General features: G+C 43.2%; 1 protein-coding gene across 1 annotated transcript in view; it reads right to left on the bottom strand.

The window, feature by feature from the left end:
• The window catches only part of col18a1b (collagen type XVIII alpha 1 chain b), an 83161-nt gene extending 66810 nt beyond the window's left edge, over nt 1–16351 (bottom strand). Inside the window, exon 1 of the mRNA XM_079841858.1 lies at nt 16181–16351. Coding sequence (XP_079697984.1) covers nt 16181–16256 — 76 coding nt within the window. The 5' untranslated portion in view covers nt 16257–16351. The remainder of the gene's footprint in view (nt 1–16180) is intronic.
• Between the last annotated feature and the right edge of the window lie 1785 nt (nt 16352–18136).

Genomic DNA, 18136 nt, shown 5'->3' with positions numbered 1-18136 from the left:
CCCTCTCCCTCCCTGTGTGTCACTTTGTTACGGCGTGAGGTTGTGCCTTGTCGGAGGGGGAATTATGTAATTTTTCTGTTTAGTTTTCTTCATGGACTTTCAGTTTGTTTTCATTGGTCACATGTTTCTTTGTTCAGTTTCCAACCACTCATCTGTCCCCATAGTTACCGTCATTATTAGTTCATATGTGTCAGCTGTGTGTCATCTATTTCCCTCGCTAGTGTTGCTACTTAAGTTCTTCCCTTGTCACTCAGTCTTTGTCCGGTCACCGTTATGTTTAGATGTGTTGAGCTGTTGCCTGTCTGCCTACCTTGAGATTGTTTGTTATTAAAGGGATAGTTTACCCAAAAAGGAAAATTAGCCCATCATTTACTCACTCTCAAGTCATCCTAGGTGTATATGATATTCTTCTTTCAGACGAATAAAATCTTTTGAGTCATATTACAAAAGTCCAGGCTAATCCAAGCATTAGAATTGGATTCATAGTTGCTTTGTTTTTGAAGTCCATAAAAAGTGCATCTGCCCATCAAAAAACATGCTCCACATGTTTCACATGGCTCTGGGGTGTTAATAAAGGCCTTCTGAAGCGAATCGATGCGCTTGTGTAAGAAAAATATCCATATTTAAAACTTTATAAAGTAAACTTTCGACCGACCGCCTTCCCTGTTCAATTTATGGAAAAATTGTTGAAAGTTCCCCTGCCGATCAAAAGACTATCGCGACCAGTTCCGCTCGTCATGACGTCACGTACGCATCTTGAGTTTCACTTTCAACATTCAACACTTTTCCATGGAAGGCGGTCGGTCGAAAGTTTACTTGATAAAGTTTTAAATATGAATATTTTTCTTACGCAAACGCGTTGATTCACTTCAGAAGGCCTTTATTAACACCCCGGAGCCGCGTGGAGCACGTTATTTCACGGACAGATGCACTTTTTATGGACTTCAAAAACAGAGCAACTATGAATCAAATTGTAATGCTTGGATCAGCCTGGACTTTTGTAATATAACTCAGATTTTATTTGTCTGAAAGAAGAATGTCATATACACCTAGGATGACTTGGGGGTGAGTAAATTATGGGGATAATTTTCATTTTTGGGTGAACTATCCCTTTAAACTGTTTTGAACTGCCTGCATGCACCCGTGACACCTACCTGCAGTAGGAGCTAATTTACTTTCCCAGTTCCTGCGGTGCAAACTTACCAAAAAGCGGCTACTTCCACCAACAGTTACAGGAACTATGACATTCCTCTGGTGTTAAAGCCCCTAAAATTCCTTTATGATGCAGTTTCATTTTAATTTTGAAGTTGCTGCAGCTCCTCCAGTAGGTTTTTAAGGTCTCGGCTTCTTTAAGTACATTTGATTTTCTGCAGCTAGAAACATATTTTTGTTGGCACAAAACTACAATGGCAGGAAATGTAAGTTTAAAAAGAAATTACCTCCTGGTTTTGGCTTGAAATCAAATCCAATTTCATGTCTTGAGAATAGTACATTAATTTCTAATCAGTTTGTAGGCTAATTTAAATTATTCACGTAGTCCAGAGCTTTCAACTGATGTCTAACCTTAATGTGTGTGAACAAAATGCCAAGGATATTCCCTATTCAACAACTCAGTCGTAATATTCTTACTGCTGTCCTCTGATTCTCACAAACTTGGAATAAAAAAGCATGGGGGATCAGATCAGGGCCATCCGCTGGGCAGGCAAACACCCAAGGGGCCAGACATGAGACCAGTGCTGGATGAGTTTATCCCACTCTGAGGCATATTAATAAAGTGCTCAGTGTTTGTAGAGGCAGAGAAGGTCAGTGGCCTATTCCAAAATTCACTATGAAACAAAACTGAACTGTTTGATATGACGCCCACATGTCATAACCCGTGTGTGTCTGCTTTGAGAGACACACAAATCTCCACTATCTAGGCAAAACTTTGAAAAACAGCATAATGCATGAATCATGAAATTCAAAACAAATGCTAAAAAATTATCTTGTTAACTAATGAACACAAAGCCGTGATTGGTATCTTCAGATTCATAGTGCTGGGAAAACCACTGGATAGGCTGCCCCATAATTGGCTTGTATATATTGGCATTGTGACATTATGCAAAGGCTCATCAAATAGCACTTGATGTAACATGAACAGCTGTCTTAAAGGCCTATGTGTACACTGGGCTTATTGTCCTAATAATCCTGTTCAGCTGGACAACTCTTCTGGTTGTAGAGTACACAGATAAGCCGGTTGCACACTGTGTGATTTATAATAGTCCTTTATGTTTGTTCCTTGTCAGACTGTACGAACATGATCCACGCTGTAAGCCATGTCACACTGTAAGATCTCAGTTGTCATTAATGTCAGACTGTACGATAGTCAATGTGCGCTAAAAATGGATGCACGCAAGAAAACTCATCCAGAGGTTTATATCATCAATCAATGACACATTCGGTGACAGTGAGCTGCATACACGCGGGATTGAAATGGTGGCTACAAAGTAGGGTGACCATATTATGATTACCGAAAACCAGGACATTCGACCCGGCAATGAGATACTCAAATGATACTTGAAGTTTACTCAAAGATTCCTTATTAATTTCAATACATTTAAAGTATGCCCCCTCTGTATGGATAGAAAATTGTTATATTAGGGCCAGGACAGGACTTGAAAACATGTCCTAGGATAACAGGACGTTTGGTCACCCTACTACAAATAAATCTCTAGCGCTCATTTTGGTCATAGTTTGTCTTGAAAAACGAAGATAATTTGACGGTCTTCCTAGGAGAAGTCACACTGCAGGATTGTGTGCCAAATCTTTAAACTGACAGAATTTGAGGTAAAATTTGATTGCAGCGGTCATTTTACGAGTTCGCACTTGCAAATAATTTATAGAGAGTAATTCAATGCGTATTTGGCGTGCTGTCCGGGGGGAGGGCTTCGAGCTCGGAATTAGGCCCGAACCCAGAGTACCCCCCCGTATATGTAAGTGGTTTTAGAGTTAAAAGGTGTGGCAAAGGGGTGGTGGAAGGGTTGCTGATTACAGTGCTCTCCACCTGTGTCAATTATCTGAACGTGCTTCTCCCGAACCTTGTTTATAAAACTTCATTAATCGACTGCCGGGTAACATGTCAAACTAAGAAGACTTCAGATTTTAGCCTAGGATCAGAGGAATCTTTTAGGATTTGCAAAATTTGTATCAGACGGCCAAATTGTGGCCAAAATCATGCACCTGCCTATAGAACACACTTGAACAAAACAAACTGAAAACAAAACAACTTGTTTAAAAGGACACATTTTACAAATAAAAAAGAACAATAAACAAATAATCTCAACATCTCAAATGCATTTTATGTGTTTAAACTAATGTTAGCTAGTACACACTAGTTCCCTTTCAGTCAGTCCACTACGAGTTATGTCAGTGACTGACGGAATGGGGGTTTCGCTTATATGCCAATCTCCTTCGAGTTCTACAAAATGAGCCAATGGCATAACAATGCCATGAGTCTGCGGAATTTCCTTGTGGGTATAAAAGGAGCTATGCGGCAACCTGAGCTTTTTTTCTACAAGTTAGACGAGCGACTCTTCAGTGGTGTTGGTGTTACAGCGCGTTCCAGGGAGTTCCGCATTCCTGCTGCTGATCTGTGCAGTGATCTGTCACAGAGTGTGTGTGTTCTCCCTTGGTGTTTCAGTGCTGCTGTAGAGTTTTTCCTTTTCTAAAAAAGCTACACGGGCACGTCTTTTTCAAGATGCCTCGCCCATGTGTTTCTGGGTGCGGTCGCGTCATTCAACTGTCTGACACTGACGCAGCGTTCGTGGATAAGTCATGTTTTCACTACGGGGACATGACCATCGCGATGCTTAGATCAAGACTCAATGACCTCTGAAGGGGTGGAATCCCCTCTGTCATATTCCAATCTAGTTCCTCTTCGTGAGGACCTACTTTGGCTGATGGCCAGGGTGATCTGAGGGTTATGGTGTGGGACACCTCGACGTGTATTCCTTTGGCCACACCCCCCTCCACATCGCAAGCTGGTGAGCTTCTGATTGAGATGGCTAATCCCTCAAATTAGGGACCCAGCATTTAATTCAGGGCTCCAGTGGATGATTTGATCGCCACATCACAAGTCCTCTGCAAATGAAGATTTGGCTGCGCTGCCTCCTTTGGGAGCGCCAACGTTGCCCGAGTCTGATCCAGAGCTAACTGCCATGCTTTCCCGGGCAGCTGTGAGCATTGGGCTGGATCAGAAGGGCCCTCCACCTCAGCCCAAGCGTTCAAGGCTGGATGAATGGTTCCTCGGCATGAGGCACGCTGATCGCCTGCTACCGCCCCAGGGCCATTCTTCCCGAAGATGCATGGGGAAGTTACCAGTTAGTGCAGGGCACATTTTACTGCCTGTATCATTCTGGTGCTACCTCAGCCTTAACTACCCTCGTTAGAGAGCAGCTGCATCCTCACAGCGCCTCAACCTGGCATGGTAAAAAACAAAACAAAATAATAAACAAAACAAAAACATGCACGAGGGTGGTGCTGACCCAGGGCTTATGCAGGAAGTGCGCACTGCCACTGACGAAGGTCACAGGGCAGTCCCTGGGTCAGGTGATGTCCACTATGGCTGAACTACGCAGATAGGAGGGAGTCTGAGCAATTCTGAGCAACCTGTTTCCTACATTCCCCCGATCTCCCAGGCCAGCCTCTTCGGTGGTGCGGTCAAGGATTTTGCCCAGCAGTTCTCAGCCACCCACAAGCAGTCTGAGGCGTTCAAACGTATGCTGACCCCCTGTGGCTCTCGCCCCCTCCCGCTCAGCCCAGCAGCAGCCTTCACCCAGGCCGCAGTACGGAGGAGGTCGCAGTAAGTTGGCGCATCCCGTCTCTGCTCCTAAGCCTGCCAAATCCCAGGCTAAGCAGCACTCCTGAGATGGGCAGCTCAGAGAGAGGCGTCAGTTCTTTCAGGAGATGGTAGAAGGACACCTCCTTCCCCTGATGGAGGGTCAGGGGAAAAACTTGTCCTCTACCGCTGGCATTATGGTCGACAGTAACCAATTTTTTAGAACTGACTTCCCTACCTCTAGGAGTCGTATGGGATTCGACTATGTTGCAGGCACAACTGTTTCCTGCATGTGTCGAATACATATGGGCGAGGATCTCTAGATTGAAGCTAGGCCAGGCATCACTGTGAAGCAGTTTTAAGGACAACAGAATATCTCTTGGCCTGCTGCACGAGACCCCAGCAGTGGCTGGGAATCAGGGGGTTTTTCTCGAGGGGAAAACCATTCCGTATGATCAGGGTAACGCGCAGATGCCTTCGTTCCCTCGTCATATGGAAGAAACCTTGGTTCCTGTCCCGGGGGCCAGTGCTGGGAGCATCATGTTGCCGGAAAACCATTTCAACAGATGCCTCCCTCACTGGTTGGGGCATGGTCATGGATGGCCGCTTTGCGAGAGGTCCGTGGGAGACCCGGCATTCCTCCTGGCACGTAAATTGTCTGGAAATGCTGGCAGTCTACAGAGCTCTGAAGAGCTTTTTCCCGGACCTCCGCGGCCGCCATGTCCTGATACGAACAGTTCACCAGACTATCCTGGGGTCCCAGGGGATACTATCGTCTCTCAAAGCGATGTATGTCCCCAAGGATCAAAACCAGGGAGCAGACGTCCTGTCGAGGCAGGGGCTGAGGCCCGGGGAGTGGCGACTCCACCCAGAGGTGGCGGAGGCCATGTGCAAGAGATTCCTGTGGAAGTGGATCTGTTCGCATCTCGAGAGACGTCCCACTGTCCACTGTGGTTTTCTCTGAGGCATCCAGCCCCGCTGGGGTTGCAGTCCATGATGCAGACGTGGCCGAGGCTGCTCCCACTCTGCTCCCGGGAGTCTTGGAGCGGGTCAGCCGAGAAGGGATCAGCCTACTCTTAGTAGCACCATGCTGGCCGACCCGGGTATGGTTCTCAGACATTGTAGCACTGCTAGACACTCTCCCGTGGCAGGTCCAATCTGAGGAGGGCTCTGCTGTCTGAGGCACCCCAGGCCAGAATTTTGGGACCTCTGGGTCTGGCTCCTGAGGGGGCCCGGTACCTAGAGGCTGGACTGTCAGCAGATGTTGACGAGACCTTGCTCAGCTCTAGGGCTCCTTCCACCAGGAGGTTGTACAGCCTGAAGTTGAACGTGCTTTCCACTTGGTGTAGAGAGCGTGAGGTGGACCAAGTTAACTGCGGTCTTCAGTGGCTTCAGTGCTGGAGTTCCTCCAAAATCGTTTCTTCGCCGGTCTTACCCCGTCCACACTTACACTTACACCTGTATGTGGCTGCCATTGGGGCTTTCCACTCACCTGTAGGTGATGGGCCTCTGGAGAAGCACCATTTGGTTGTACGGTTCCTCCGTGGGGCGGAGGATGAGACCTGCAACTCGCTCCAGAGTTCCAACCTGGGATCTGCCGGTGGTACTTGAAGTGCTGGCTGAGGCCCCCTTTGAGCCACTGGAGTCGGCTGAGGCAAAGAACCTGACCCTTAGGGTGGCCTTTCTCCTTGCTATCACTTCTCTGAGGAGAGTGGGGGACCTCCAGGTCTTGGCGGTGACACCAACTAGCCTGGAGTATGCCCCTGGCAGAGTTAAGGCCATTTTACATCCGAAGCCGGGCTACGTGCCCAAGGTGCCATCTAGAGTGGCTAGGTCAGTGATTCTTCAGGCATTCTGTCCTCCACCTCACGTGACGGCAGAAGAGGTGAGACTTCACCTGCTCTGCCCGGTCAGAGCTCTTAAAGTATACTTGGAGAAGTCCGCACAGTGGAGAAAGTCAGAACAATTGTTGGTGTGCTTGGTCCACCGAAGAAAGGGCTGCCTGTTTCAAAACAGGCAATCAGCAACTGGATTGTCCAGGCTATAGCCGCGGCTTATCAGGTGCGCAATTTGCCTTCACCTGCTGGCCGGCCCCCTCTCCCGGGTAGGAGCGATCGAGGTCGCCTCCCATGTGGAGCTTTTGGGAATCAATGTTGTGCTCCTGCCGTCTAGTACGCTTCGGGCCACATCGTTTCTCAGCGCACGCGCGCTGCACCAACCGCCTCTAGCAAGACCTGCGGCGGTCCAGCAAACACGTACGCACACTGAAAATCTTCTTCGATTTCGCCCTGCCGGTTAGCCGCTTCAGGGGGTCGGGGAGGAGGCTTAGTTGACACCTGAGGCCGGCCTCGAGAGGCTGGTTCCCTTAGCAGATTATCTTGGCGCATGGTTATGCCTCCGAATATATCTGCATGGGCCCTGCGTACTGTAGAACGGGGTTACAGGCCGCAGTTCAGTTCCCTCCCCCGAAGTCTAACGGAGTGGTCTGGATTGTGGTCCGCCCAGAGCAGTTGCGGGTAATGGAACAGGAAGTACACTCCCTGTTGGTTAAGGAGGCTTTGAACGTATTCCTCCGTCAGTCAGGGAGTCCGGGTTCTACAGCTGGTACTTCATAGTTCCTAAGAAGGATGGCCAGTTGCATCCAACTTTAGATCGGAGGTACTTGGATCGTTCTCTAAGGAGATTCAGATTCAAGATGCTTGAGTGTCGTGATTCAGATCCAGTCTGAGGACTGGTCTGTCACGGTGGATCTAAAGAGGACGCATACTTCCATGTTCCATCCTTCTGTGTCACAGGGGATTCCTGAGGTTCGCTTTCGGGGGCGAAGCGTATCATTATCAGGTTCCTCCATTCGGGCATCACTGTGTAGCAGTTTAGGACTGCTGGGACTTACGGCAGCTGCGTCCAACAGAATTTCTCTTGGCCTGCTGCACGAGACCCCTACAGTGGTGGCTGTGAACCAGAGAGGTTTTCCTTGAGGGGAAGACCATTCTGCATGATCAGGGTAACGCGCAGATGCCTTCGTTCCCTCGTCATATGGAAGAGACCTTGGTTCCTGTCCCGGGGGCCAGTGCTGGGAGCATCATGTTGCCGGGAAACCGTTTCAACAGACGCATCCCTCACTGGTTGGTACACGGTCATGGAAGGCCGCTTTTCCAGAGGTCTGTGGGAGACCCGGCATTCTTTCTGGCACATCAACTGCCTGGAAATGCTGGCGGTCTGCAAAGCTCCGAGGAGCTTTCTCCCGGACCTCCTTATATCAGGCGGCCACCATGTCCTGATATAATCCGACAACATGTCGGCAGTATCGTATCTAAACCACCAGGGGGGCCTGAGGTCGCGCCCTCTTTGCAGACTGGCGCATCAGGTTCTCCTGTGGTCCCAGGGGAGGTTGTCATCCCTCAGGGCGATGTACATCCCTGGGGACCAAAACTAGGGAGCAGACATCCTGTCGAGGCAGGGGCTGAGGCCCAGGGAATGGCGACTCCACCCCGAGGTGGTGGAGGCTATGTCCGAGCGGTTGGGCCCGGTGGATGTGGATCTATTCGCGTCTCAAGAGACGTCCCACTGCCCGCTGTGGTTCTCCCTCACTCATCCGGCCCTGCTGGGGCTGGATGCCATGGCACAGATGTGGCCGAGGCTACGTCTGGACGTTTTTTCCCCGATCACTCTGCTCCCGGGAGTTCTGGAGCGTGTCCGCCGGGAGGGCATTAGCCTTCTCTTAGTAGCACCCCGGTGGCCCACTTGAGTATGGTTCTCCGACATCATCTACCTGCGGGACGGTCCCCCATGGCAGGTCTCTCTGAGGAGGGACCTGCTATCTCAGGCCGAGGGCACAATTTAAGCCTACTCCCGGCCAGAGGTGTGGGGTTCAGTGCTGGAGTTCCTTCAAGACCGCTTCTCCGCCGGTCTTTCCCCGTCCAAACTTAAGGCTTATGTGGCTGCCATTGGGGCTTTCCACGCAACCTTTAAGTAATGGGCCGTTGGGAAGGCACCATCTGGTTGTATGATTCCTCCATGGGGCTCGGAGGATGAGGCCTGCGGCTCATTCCAGGGTCCCAACCTGGGACCTGGTGGTGGTGCTCGAAGGTTTGGCTGAGGCCCCCTTTGAGCCGCCGGAGTCGGCTGAGGCGAGAATACTGACCTTCAAGGTGGCCTTTCTCCTTGCCATCTCTTCTCTGAGGAGAGTGGGGGACCTCCAGGCCTTGGCTATCATGCCGACTTGCCTGGAGTTTGCCCCTGACTTGGTAAGGGCCATCTTGCATCCCAGTCAGGGCTACGTGCCCAAGGTGCCATCTAATGTGGCACGGTCAGTGGTTCTCCAGGCTTTCCATCCTCCACCTCACGTGACGGCGGAAGAGAGCAGACCTCACCTCCTCTGCCCCGTGCGGGCATTGAGGATTTACTTGGAGAAGTCTGCTCAGTGGAGAAAGTCAGACCAGCTGTTGGTGTGTTTTGGTTCACCCAAGAAGGGGCTGCCTGCGTCAAAGCAGACAATCAGTAATTGGATTGTCCAGGCTATAGCCACGGCTTATCAGGTGCGCAACTTGCCTTCACCGTTAGCCGTGAGGGCCCATTCTACCAGGAGCATGGCCTCCTCGGTGGCCCTCCTTTCTGGAGCCTCTATACAAGAGATCTGCGAGGCGGCTGGGTGGGCCACCCCTCACACCTTCATTCGTTACTACAGTCTGCAGCTCCCTGAGACGCCTGGCGCTTGAGTGCTCGCCCCCTAGTTGTGCCTGGGTTCCAGCTTCACACTGGGTTGGGTGCGGGATAGTTGGTACTCGTTCCCCAAAGTGTCATCACGATGACGCAGTTCGAGTTCCCTCGAAGGGGAACGTCTCGGGTTATGACTATAACCCTTGTTCCCCGAGAAGGGGAACGAGACACTGCGTCTCATGTCCACCCAATCATCAGAGCGCTCGCTTCATCGCAAAGAACGCTATCTCTGTTGTGTTCGGACGTCTCTTTTTATCTTCCGGTATGCCGTCACATACTACGTCATCACGCAACACCAATCGGATTGGGCTGATTCTACTGTTTCTTCAGGCGCTTTACGCGAGGGGAGTTCCCCAAAGTGTCATCACAATGACGCAGTGTCTCGTTCCCCTTCTCGGGGAACAAGGGTTATAGTCATAACCCGAGACGGTCACCTAGCACAAATTGTCGAAGAGGAGTTAATCGCCATGATGGCAAAAAATGACAAAATTTAAATCTTGATTGACAAAATGTACAAAGAAGAGAAAGCTGGCCACAGCACGCAGAATAACTATAGGGTTGGATATTTGGCCTGAAAAGGGGCTTACAGCATCCTTCCTGTGAAGTTATGCTATTTTATTTTATGTATTGATTTTATTTAAATTTATGTGTGTGTACTTCTAACATGTTTGGTTGGTCAAATAAATATGTTGTAAATTAAAATCAGAGCATCTTCCATGTCTGAAATGAATATATTCTTGAGTCTATAAGGTAACAATACATAAGATAACCTTGTTTGAAATGGGTTTGGCTAAAAGAACATTGTCTATACTACTAGGTACTTATACTATATTGACTGGGTTGAATAGAATTGCATTACTAAAAAGAGACTAAAATAAAATGTTCTGATTAAAAAACTAATATAAACTAAAATGACAGCTTGACACAAAAACTAAAACTAAAATTGAAACAGGCCGCCAAAAACAACACTAGCTGTCACCTCTCAGGGGCCAGACCCAAAGCTTCCAAATCTCTGGCCTAGGATGAAAGGTCATCCCTCACACTTGAGACAGAAGGTCTTTCCTGACGGGAACCTGTGGAGTGCTTTTCAGGAGAGAAATCAGATAAGAGAACCAAACTCAGGCTGGTCAGAACTTAGCCACTAGGATCTGGTGAACTTGTACTTGGCTGACCCTTGCTAAACTGCTGGGAGAGGAGTTATCAGAGGAAAAGCATACAAGCACACACTCGGCCACACCATGGCATCCAGCCCCATTGGAACTGAAGGTGTTAGGGCAAACCAGAGGGGACAGTGTGTTGACTCTTCAGAGACGAATAGATCCTCCACTTTGCCATACCTATACCTATATCCACGCCACTGAAGGCCCCTCCAAAGGCTTTGAACTGGGTGGCCATCGAGAACAGCACCCTAGCCCGTAAGAGAAGCATCTGTTTTTAAAGATTTTCAACGACAACACAATTTTAGAGCTGTTGAGGGTACGAAGACCTTTGCGTGTAACCCTTATTACTCTGGAAGTATGGTTGAGAGGATGGAACCCCTTGACCTTGAGTGAGAGCTGAAATGGTCACATGTGCAGCAGACCCAATGGAATAACGTTGGCTGCTGCCACCATAAAACCCAGTTGCCTCTGAATGTGAATGACAGATAATTTTTGGCCTAGCCTGATGCCACTTGTGGCAGTTAGGATGGCATCTACTCATGCAGGAGACAAGCGAACATCATTGTAGAATTCCATCCAACACCCAGAAAAGTGGTTCTCTGAGCAGGAGAAGGCATACTCTTCTTGGGGTTCAATCGGAGTCCCAAAAGCATCATGTGAGCAAGCACAACATCTTGATATTATGTTGCTAGTTACTTTGATTGGGCTAAGATAAGTCAATCATCTATGTAATTGAGTACATGAATGCCCTGGAGTTGCAAAGGAGCCAAGGTAGCATCTGTGCACTTTGTGAAGGTGTGTGTGGATAAGGCTAAATTTGAAGGAAGAACTTGATACTGGTACACTTTACCCCCGAAAGGGAACCTAAGAATCTTCCTTTGCTCTGGCTGAATCTCAATGTGAAAATAGGCGTCCTTGAGATCTATTGTCTCCAACCAATCCTTGGATATGTACAATCTGTTAACAATCTATACTGTAAATGTAACAAAAATATTGTAGAGACTTTTATACTTATACTTTTATACTTATATATAATCTCTTTCATACTATTCTATGAAACATGTACTAATATGGAGAACATATCATAACATATCCAAAACAGCTAGAAACAGTAGTGAGAAAAAATTGAAAATGACAGAATTTTTTATCTTTTATTTTTGTGTTGAACATTTGTATTATTTTATAGTTGAAATTGAAACACATTAGAAATACATTATTTAAAACAGGTATGAAAAATGTGTTTAGAATAAAAAACAACAACAAAAAAACTATTTATAACATATAACATTCCAATTCAGTCAACAAAACAAATACTAGTAAACAAATACTTAAAAGGCCTATATACATAATAAATCATCTTTATGAATATAAATAACATATCCAACAGATGCACCTTTACTTGTTGCCTTCTAAAAGATGATTACAATGCATAATAAATCATGTAGTGAATTATATTTTTATATTAGGTTTCTCTTTGTGTGTGGTATGTTTTCTTTTTGGTCTAATTACACTTAATGGCTCCAGAACTGTTTTAAGTAACTAAATGTAATCCAGTGACGGAAGTGTCTTGCTTTCTGTCACTATTAACATCACATACACAGATGCTGACAGATGCTAATTCCATTTAAGGGTCACAAATACTATAAAGGCACCCAATTACTTATTTTAAAGATCCCTGAAAGTCACAGAATTTAATTACCTAAAAGAAATTGCTAAGCTATCATTTGGAACCAGTATCCCTTTATGTAACCACTTGACTAACATTCATAAATTTTATTATTCTGACAACCACATTTGAGGACAGAGAACAGATTTGCCTTCAGATATATTCTTTATTCTTTATTCTTCCATAGCCACCATTACTCCTGAGATTTTGTGCTTGTGTGAAAAAGGGGATGTCCAAAGGAAATAGGCCTACATCCTAGCAGTAAAATCAGTACAGGAAACCTAAACTAAGGATATGAACGCATACTATTGTCAAGGTGCCGAGTCTAAAATAATACACAAAATGCTGGGCATAGAATGACCCTAAACACTTAAAGACCTTAAACATAATTTGTAATGGCAACAACAATAAGTGATGATAGACACTTTGATAGTAAGAGCCAATGCATTTGCTGCTCGGTTTAGAAAGAGCACCATCTGCTGGAAATTAAATAATACAAAAGCACTCAGCAGTGACTTCCCACTCACATAAAATGTAAAGAATTAGGACTGATTCAACTGATATTTTCTTAAATGTATTAAACATATTTTATACTTATACTGAATGACTTCACGGGTCAATTATACAGTATATTATGTATATTTTTTATACCATCAGTTTTGTCAGATTCTGAAATTTAGGGCTTCAAATGAATGTTTGTAATGTAGTAATGTACTGTACAACCATAATTTTGTCTAGCATGATTAATTTATAATGTGATATTTTATTTTTCTGGATGCATATAAACAAAAGCTTTTGTCATGAATCGCTTATTGCAAAACTTCACTGTAGACCTGAATAAATAAGTTGGCAAAACTCAAAAAATTTGAGGCAGTCCATTTACATAAAAAAAATTTGTTAAGAAATTAAAAGTTTAAGTAAACAGAACTGTCAGATTTTTATGCTCTTAACTTAAATTTTTTTGAGAAAGCTAACTCATATTTTTCTTAATATTAATCTCATCTCAACTTAAATATCTTTAAGTGGGATCTTGGCTAGCTTTAACTAGCTAATTCAGTAAATGCTTTCTAACTGGTAACACAGTGCTTTAATAACATTAGCATAGCATAGCAATAGATGTGTAAAACAATATAGAACGTTTAACATACCTGGGGTTCGTTCTTTGTACGTCGCTAACTCAGTTAGCTGGATTTAATGGTTGACGATTTTGCTTGATCTTGGATTATTTGGTTCTTCGAAGCTCATCCTGGGCTTGCTGTCATAGCTACAGGTCCGTAATCTTAAACCTAATTGGGAGCAGGCTTATTTGCATCTTTTTAAGTGGATGTGATCCTTAAAGTCTGTCTAGCCACTGCTACTTTCTTATAAGAGTACCCTAATATGAACCAGGGACAATAATAATGATTTAAAAATATAATTGAAATAATATTATAAGGTTCTGTAGTCTATCATAATATAGCAACAGCCAGTTTTACTCGTTGTGATATTAATTCATGAGTAAATAATTATCTAATAATTTGGAGTCTTACACACAATGAACCATGACAGCTATTATGGGAGTGGCTTGATGCAGCACATGACATGCAGATAACTTTAGTAGATAGATATATGTTTTTAGTATAATGCTGTCACGTAACAAATCTGCTTCAAAGGTAAAATTAAATGAATTGCTAATTACAACATTGAAATAAAAATGTATTCATTAAAAATAAAGTTCATCCATGCATTCATAATATTGGAATCCGAAAGAAGCTTATGCAGCATGTTTATTGCTTGGAAGTTCGATCCGGTTTAGCTCCACGTAGGCCTATGTAGTTTATCTATAACATGCCAGGCACGAGTCGGGGGTGGGGCAACAGAATCAGTCTTCTTCTTCTGTTAAAGGCGGCGTTTCACCACACTCTGACGTCACAGGGAGACACATTCCAAGATCAAGCGTTTGCAGAGCCAACTGTCAAAAAAAGCTTTTCTTTGACTAACAATCAAGTTTTCAGCTCTGAAACTTGCAGGATATTCTTATATTACCATTACCTTCTATATATCAAAAGCTCAAGGGAAAGTTGATTTCTCAATTCATGACCCCTTTAATCCATATATTTTAATCCAATCCACAAATTCATTTGAAGAACCAAATTAGAGATCAGTTTTCATGATTAGAAGATCTGGGATCTGTCAAATCATATATTAAGCGAGGTACGAAGAACGGACCCCTGTTCTCAAACCAAGCTCATGCTCCACTTGTCACCGTTGCACCCACATAACAGCAACTCTTCTAATTTAGCATAGCTAAACATTAAACACTACTAAATCTCCCACTTAACATTAATCTTGCACTAAAAAAATATTATGTAACACTTAATTTTAGCATTTTCTCTCACTTTCGAGTGTCATGGCAAAGCATGCCTGGGAATAGAAATCCCAGCCCAGTTTTGGTTAAATTTAAGTTTGTCTAAATTAAAAGAAACAAGTTCATAAAATTCAAAACAATAAAACACTTCAGATTACTTAAAATGCATCCATTTTTTAACTCAAAAAAGTGCTATATACTCATAAAAGTTGAATTGAACTAATTTGTTTAAGATTACACTACTCAAACAATTCATTATTTTAAAAGGAAAATATACTCTTTAGCACACTAGAATATTTGCCCTGAAGGGTTTTCTCTACTCTTTGAATCATCCCATCACAAACTTTTCAACATGTATGCCTTCATATAAGAGTGGGATTTTGGCAGAGTGAGGTAATGGAATGAATGTTCCATATAATTCACAATGCAGCATTCATCAGAAATCACAAGGACATAGAGGCACAATCCCTCTTTTACAATTAAAACGAAAGTGATTCAAGCGATCTGAAAGAAAAAAAATATTACTGTTAGGGAGCATGACAATCACCTAATGCCTGTCACTTTGTCTCCTAAATAGGAATTTTTTTTGGCCATAGACATTCAAAATCAATTAAACAAAATTGTAAAATTGACCAACACTTTTGTTCTGTCCTTACTGAAAGCTTTCACACACAAAATTCCCATGGTTTCTTCTCTCCATCTCTTGAGGGGAGGTGTGTTACATTTGTGTCTGTGTGGGGAGCTTCCCCAGTTCCTCACTCACAATTAACACACATTGTGTGGAAATCCAAACAATTGGTGGAACAGGCCTTTTGTGTCTTCCTTGCAACTCTTTATGGACATGCCTTACTACTGCCCTTAAGATAACAGGAAAAGAGTTCCTTTTTGATGTAGCCTACCATCATTGTGTATTTTCTTTGCCAACAGTGGAATGGCTAACTACTTTCATTAGGCACAGTTAATATTACAGGTGGTGGTAATAGACACTGTCCCATTAAAAAAAGGTTTTTCATTGGTTTATATAAAGACGTTTTGCACATAACCTTACAGAAAGCAATGCATAAAAGCTTGTAAAATTTACATTCCATAAAAAATTGTAGGCCTAATAATGAATTTAATAATAAATAGGTAAAAATTAAACATGTATTAATTGTTCATTTAAATATACTCAGTTACTCTTGTGTTTCAATAAGTTGCTGTGGAGTTGTATATAACTACTGACATGTAGCCTACACAAAGCAAAAATAAACATGTCTTAACTTTTGTGGCTTCATATTAAAAAAGGATGAGGAATTTGGGAGATATCCAATCATGAACACATGTAAACTGCGGGATGCCCTCAAGCACACAATACAAAATATTTTAAGTTACAATCTACAATTCTAATGGATGCTGGACAACTGACATTCCAGTTCATTACGAAAATGTGAACACTGCAGCATTTCAATAAGAGGAACAGGCGATTTAGTTACCTGTTCGTTGAGATTCCGTTACCTTCTCCATAATCAGGTAAAGCGTTAATCCCAATATAGACCAAAGAGATCGCATCTTTATATCGTTCCTCTATTTTTTCAACAACTCTTCTAAAGCGTCAGTGGAGACTTAATGCATGACCAATAAACACTGACAACATTGTGAAACAGAAAGAGGGGCGTGAATGCAAATCTCGAGCGCATCGCTTGACTGTCGTCGGGGAGTTCCAGAATCAGATCTGTAGGCTAGTTTGATATTAATTCAGAAGACGGATTGTATAGTAGAGCCGTTCTAATGAATGATTCAAAGAGGTGCAGTTATACACATTTTCGTTTAATTTATCATCTTTATGTTTCTTTTTGTTCTGTAAAGCTGGTCTGTGACATTGTGTATTATAAAAATCTCTAATAAAATGAAAATAAACATTAGAAATATGACTAGCAACTATAGGCATATTTTGTTTGTGGGGTGTACTAGAATATGCTTTCATGCTTTATTACTTGAAAAACACAGTTTTCACATATTTTACATTAATACAGCTCCTCTCTCCCATTGACTGTAAAAAACCATAGGCCCAGGTTGCATATGTATATCATACCATAGGCTACTAGTATTTACTAATCTACTTATGGAATGTATGTGGAGAGGGAATTAGAAATGGTACAGATGCTACATGTCAGAACAGAGGCCCTAAATATTACAGTCATGTTCTATTAGTTCTGCACTGTACAGGCGTCCTGTTGAGAGTACGGAAGGGGGAAACAGCCGTAAAGAACTGATATGGTACAGAAGCATAAAGACCAGCATTCAAGAGAATTAACATGCAAATAGGCGTAAATAGATAAATCCTTATTCTGGATTTATTAATTGCATGTTAGTTGGTTATTGTGTTTATTTTAAAACAGATAACTTTCAGAGTCATTACAAAGGAAACCTCAATGTAAAGTGTTACCGGCGTGCTTAATCATTTTTCCTTTTTTTTCCTTTGGATTTTTCAATCATTTCCCTTATTTTCATTGCGTTTGGAATTATTTAGTTAAAAATCACATTGTTCTTCTATAAAATAGCTGGTAGTATGAAGAAACGCTATGCCAATCAATAATGATATTATCAATAACATTATGTGGTAAGAACTTCTGATACTAAACTAGTTCATTTTGATAACATTCACAAAAGCTTTTTATCTACATATCTACAAAAAAATAAATAACTGAAATGTCATGGATGTCCAGACATAGAGTCACACAACAGTCTGTGTTTTACAGATTTGACAGTAAAACTATTGTTTGTGTATTTGAATAGTGTCTTGTCTGCATTATTTGTGGGTCAAATAAGGAATGCCAAAGATGAAAAACGTAAAAAAATATATAAAATAAAAACATTAAGTCTTTAAGTCTTCATGTTGGTTTCATACATTTAAAGCAATCAAGAAAAAAAAAAAAACACTTTCTTTGTACTTTGAATATTTAAAAAAAATTAAAGCAAAAAAATAACAAAATAAATCCAGTATATTTTTTGTAAACACTAATTTTAGAAAAACTAGTATGACCTGTTTTATAGACAACTTAAATTATGTTTGTAAATAGTTGTGAAATCCCAAGTGAAAGTAAACAAATGTGTACATGGTATCCATCCATCTTAGCGTTATTACCGCTCATTTGCAGGACCACTTAACATATTTGTTTTGGCTTAGGTTTAACGCCAGATGCCCTTACTGACACAACCCACACTCACAATTTACACTGACAATTTAGCATATCCAATCCATCCTGCATGTTTTTGGACTGTGAGGGAAACCAGAGCACCCGGAGGAAACCCATGCTGACACAGGAAGAACATGCAAACTCCACACAGAAAGGTCTCCTGGCTTAGCCGAAGCTCAAACCGGGAACCTTCTTGCTGTGAGGCGACAAGTGCTAACCACTGAGCCACTGTGAGCCAGTGTATAGCATTTA

Source organism: Gobio gobio, assembly GCF_949357685.1.
Source record: "Gobio gobio genome assembly, chromosome: 17".
NCBI classification, from domain to species: domain Eukaryota; kingdom Metazoa; phylum Chordata; class Actinopteri; order Cypriniformes; family Gobionidae; genus Gobio; species Gobio gobio.
Note: the sequence above shows the minus strand (reverse complement) of the source record. Positions and strands in the feature narration are given on the sequence as shown.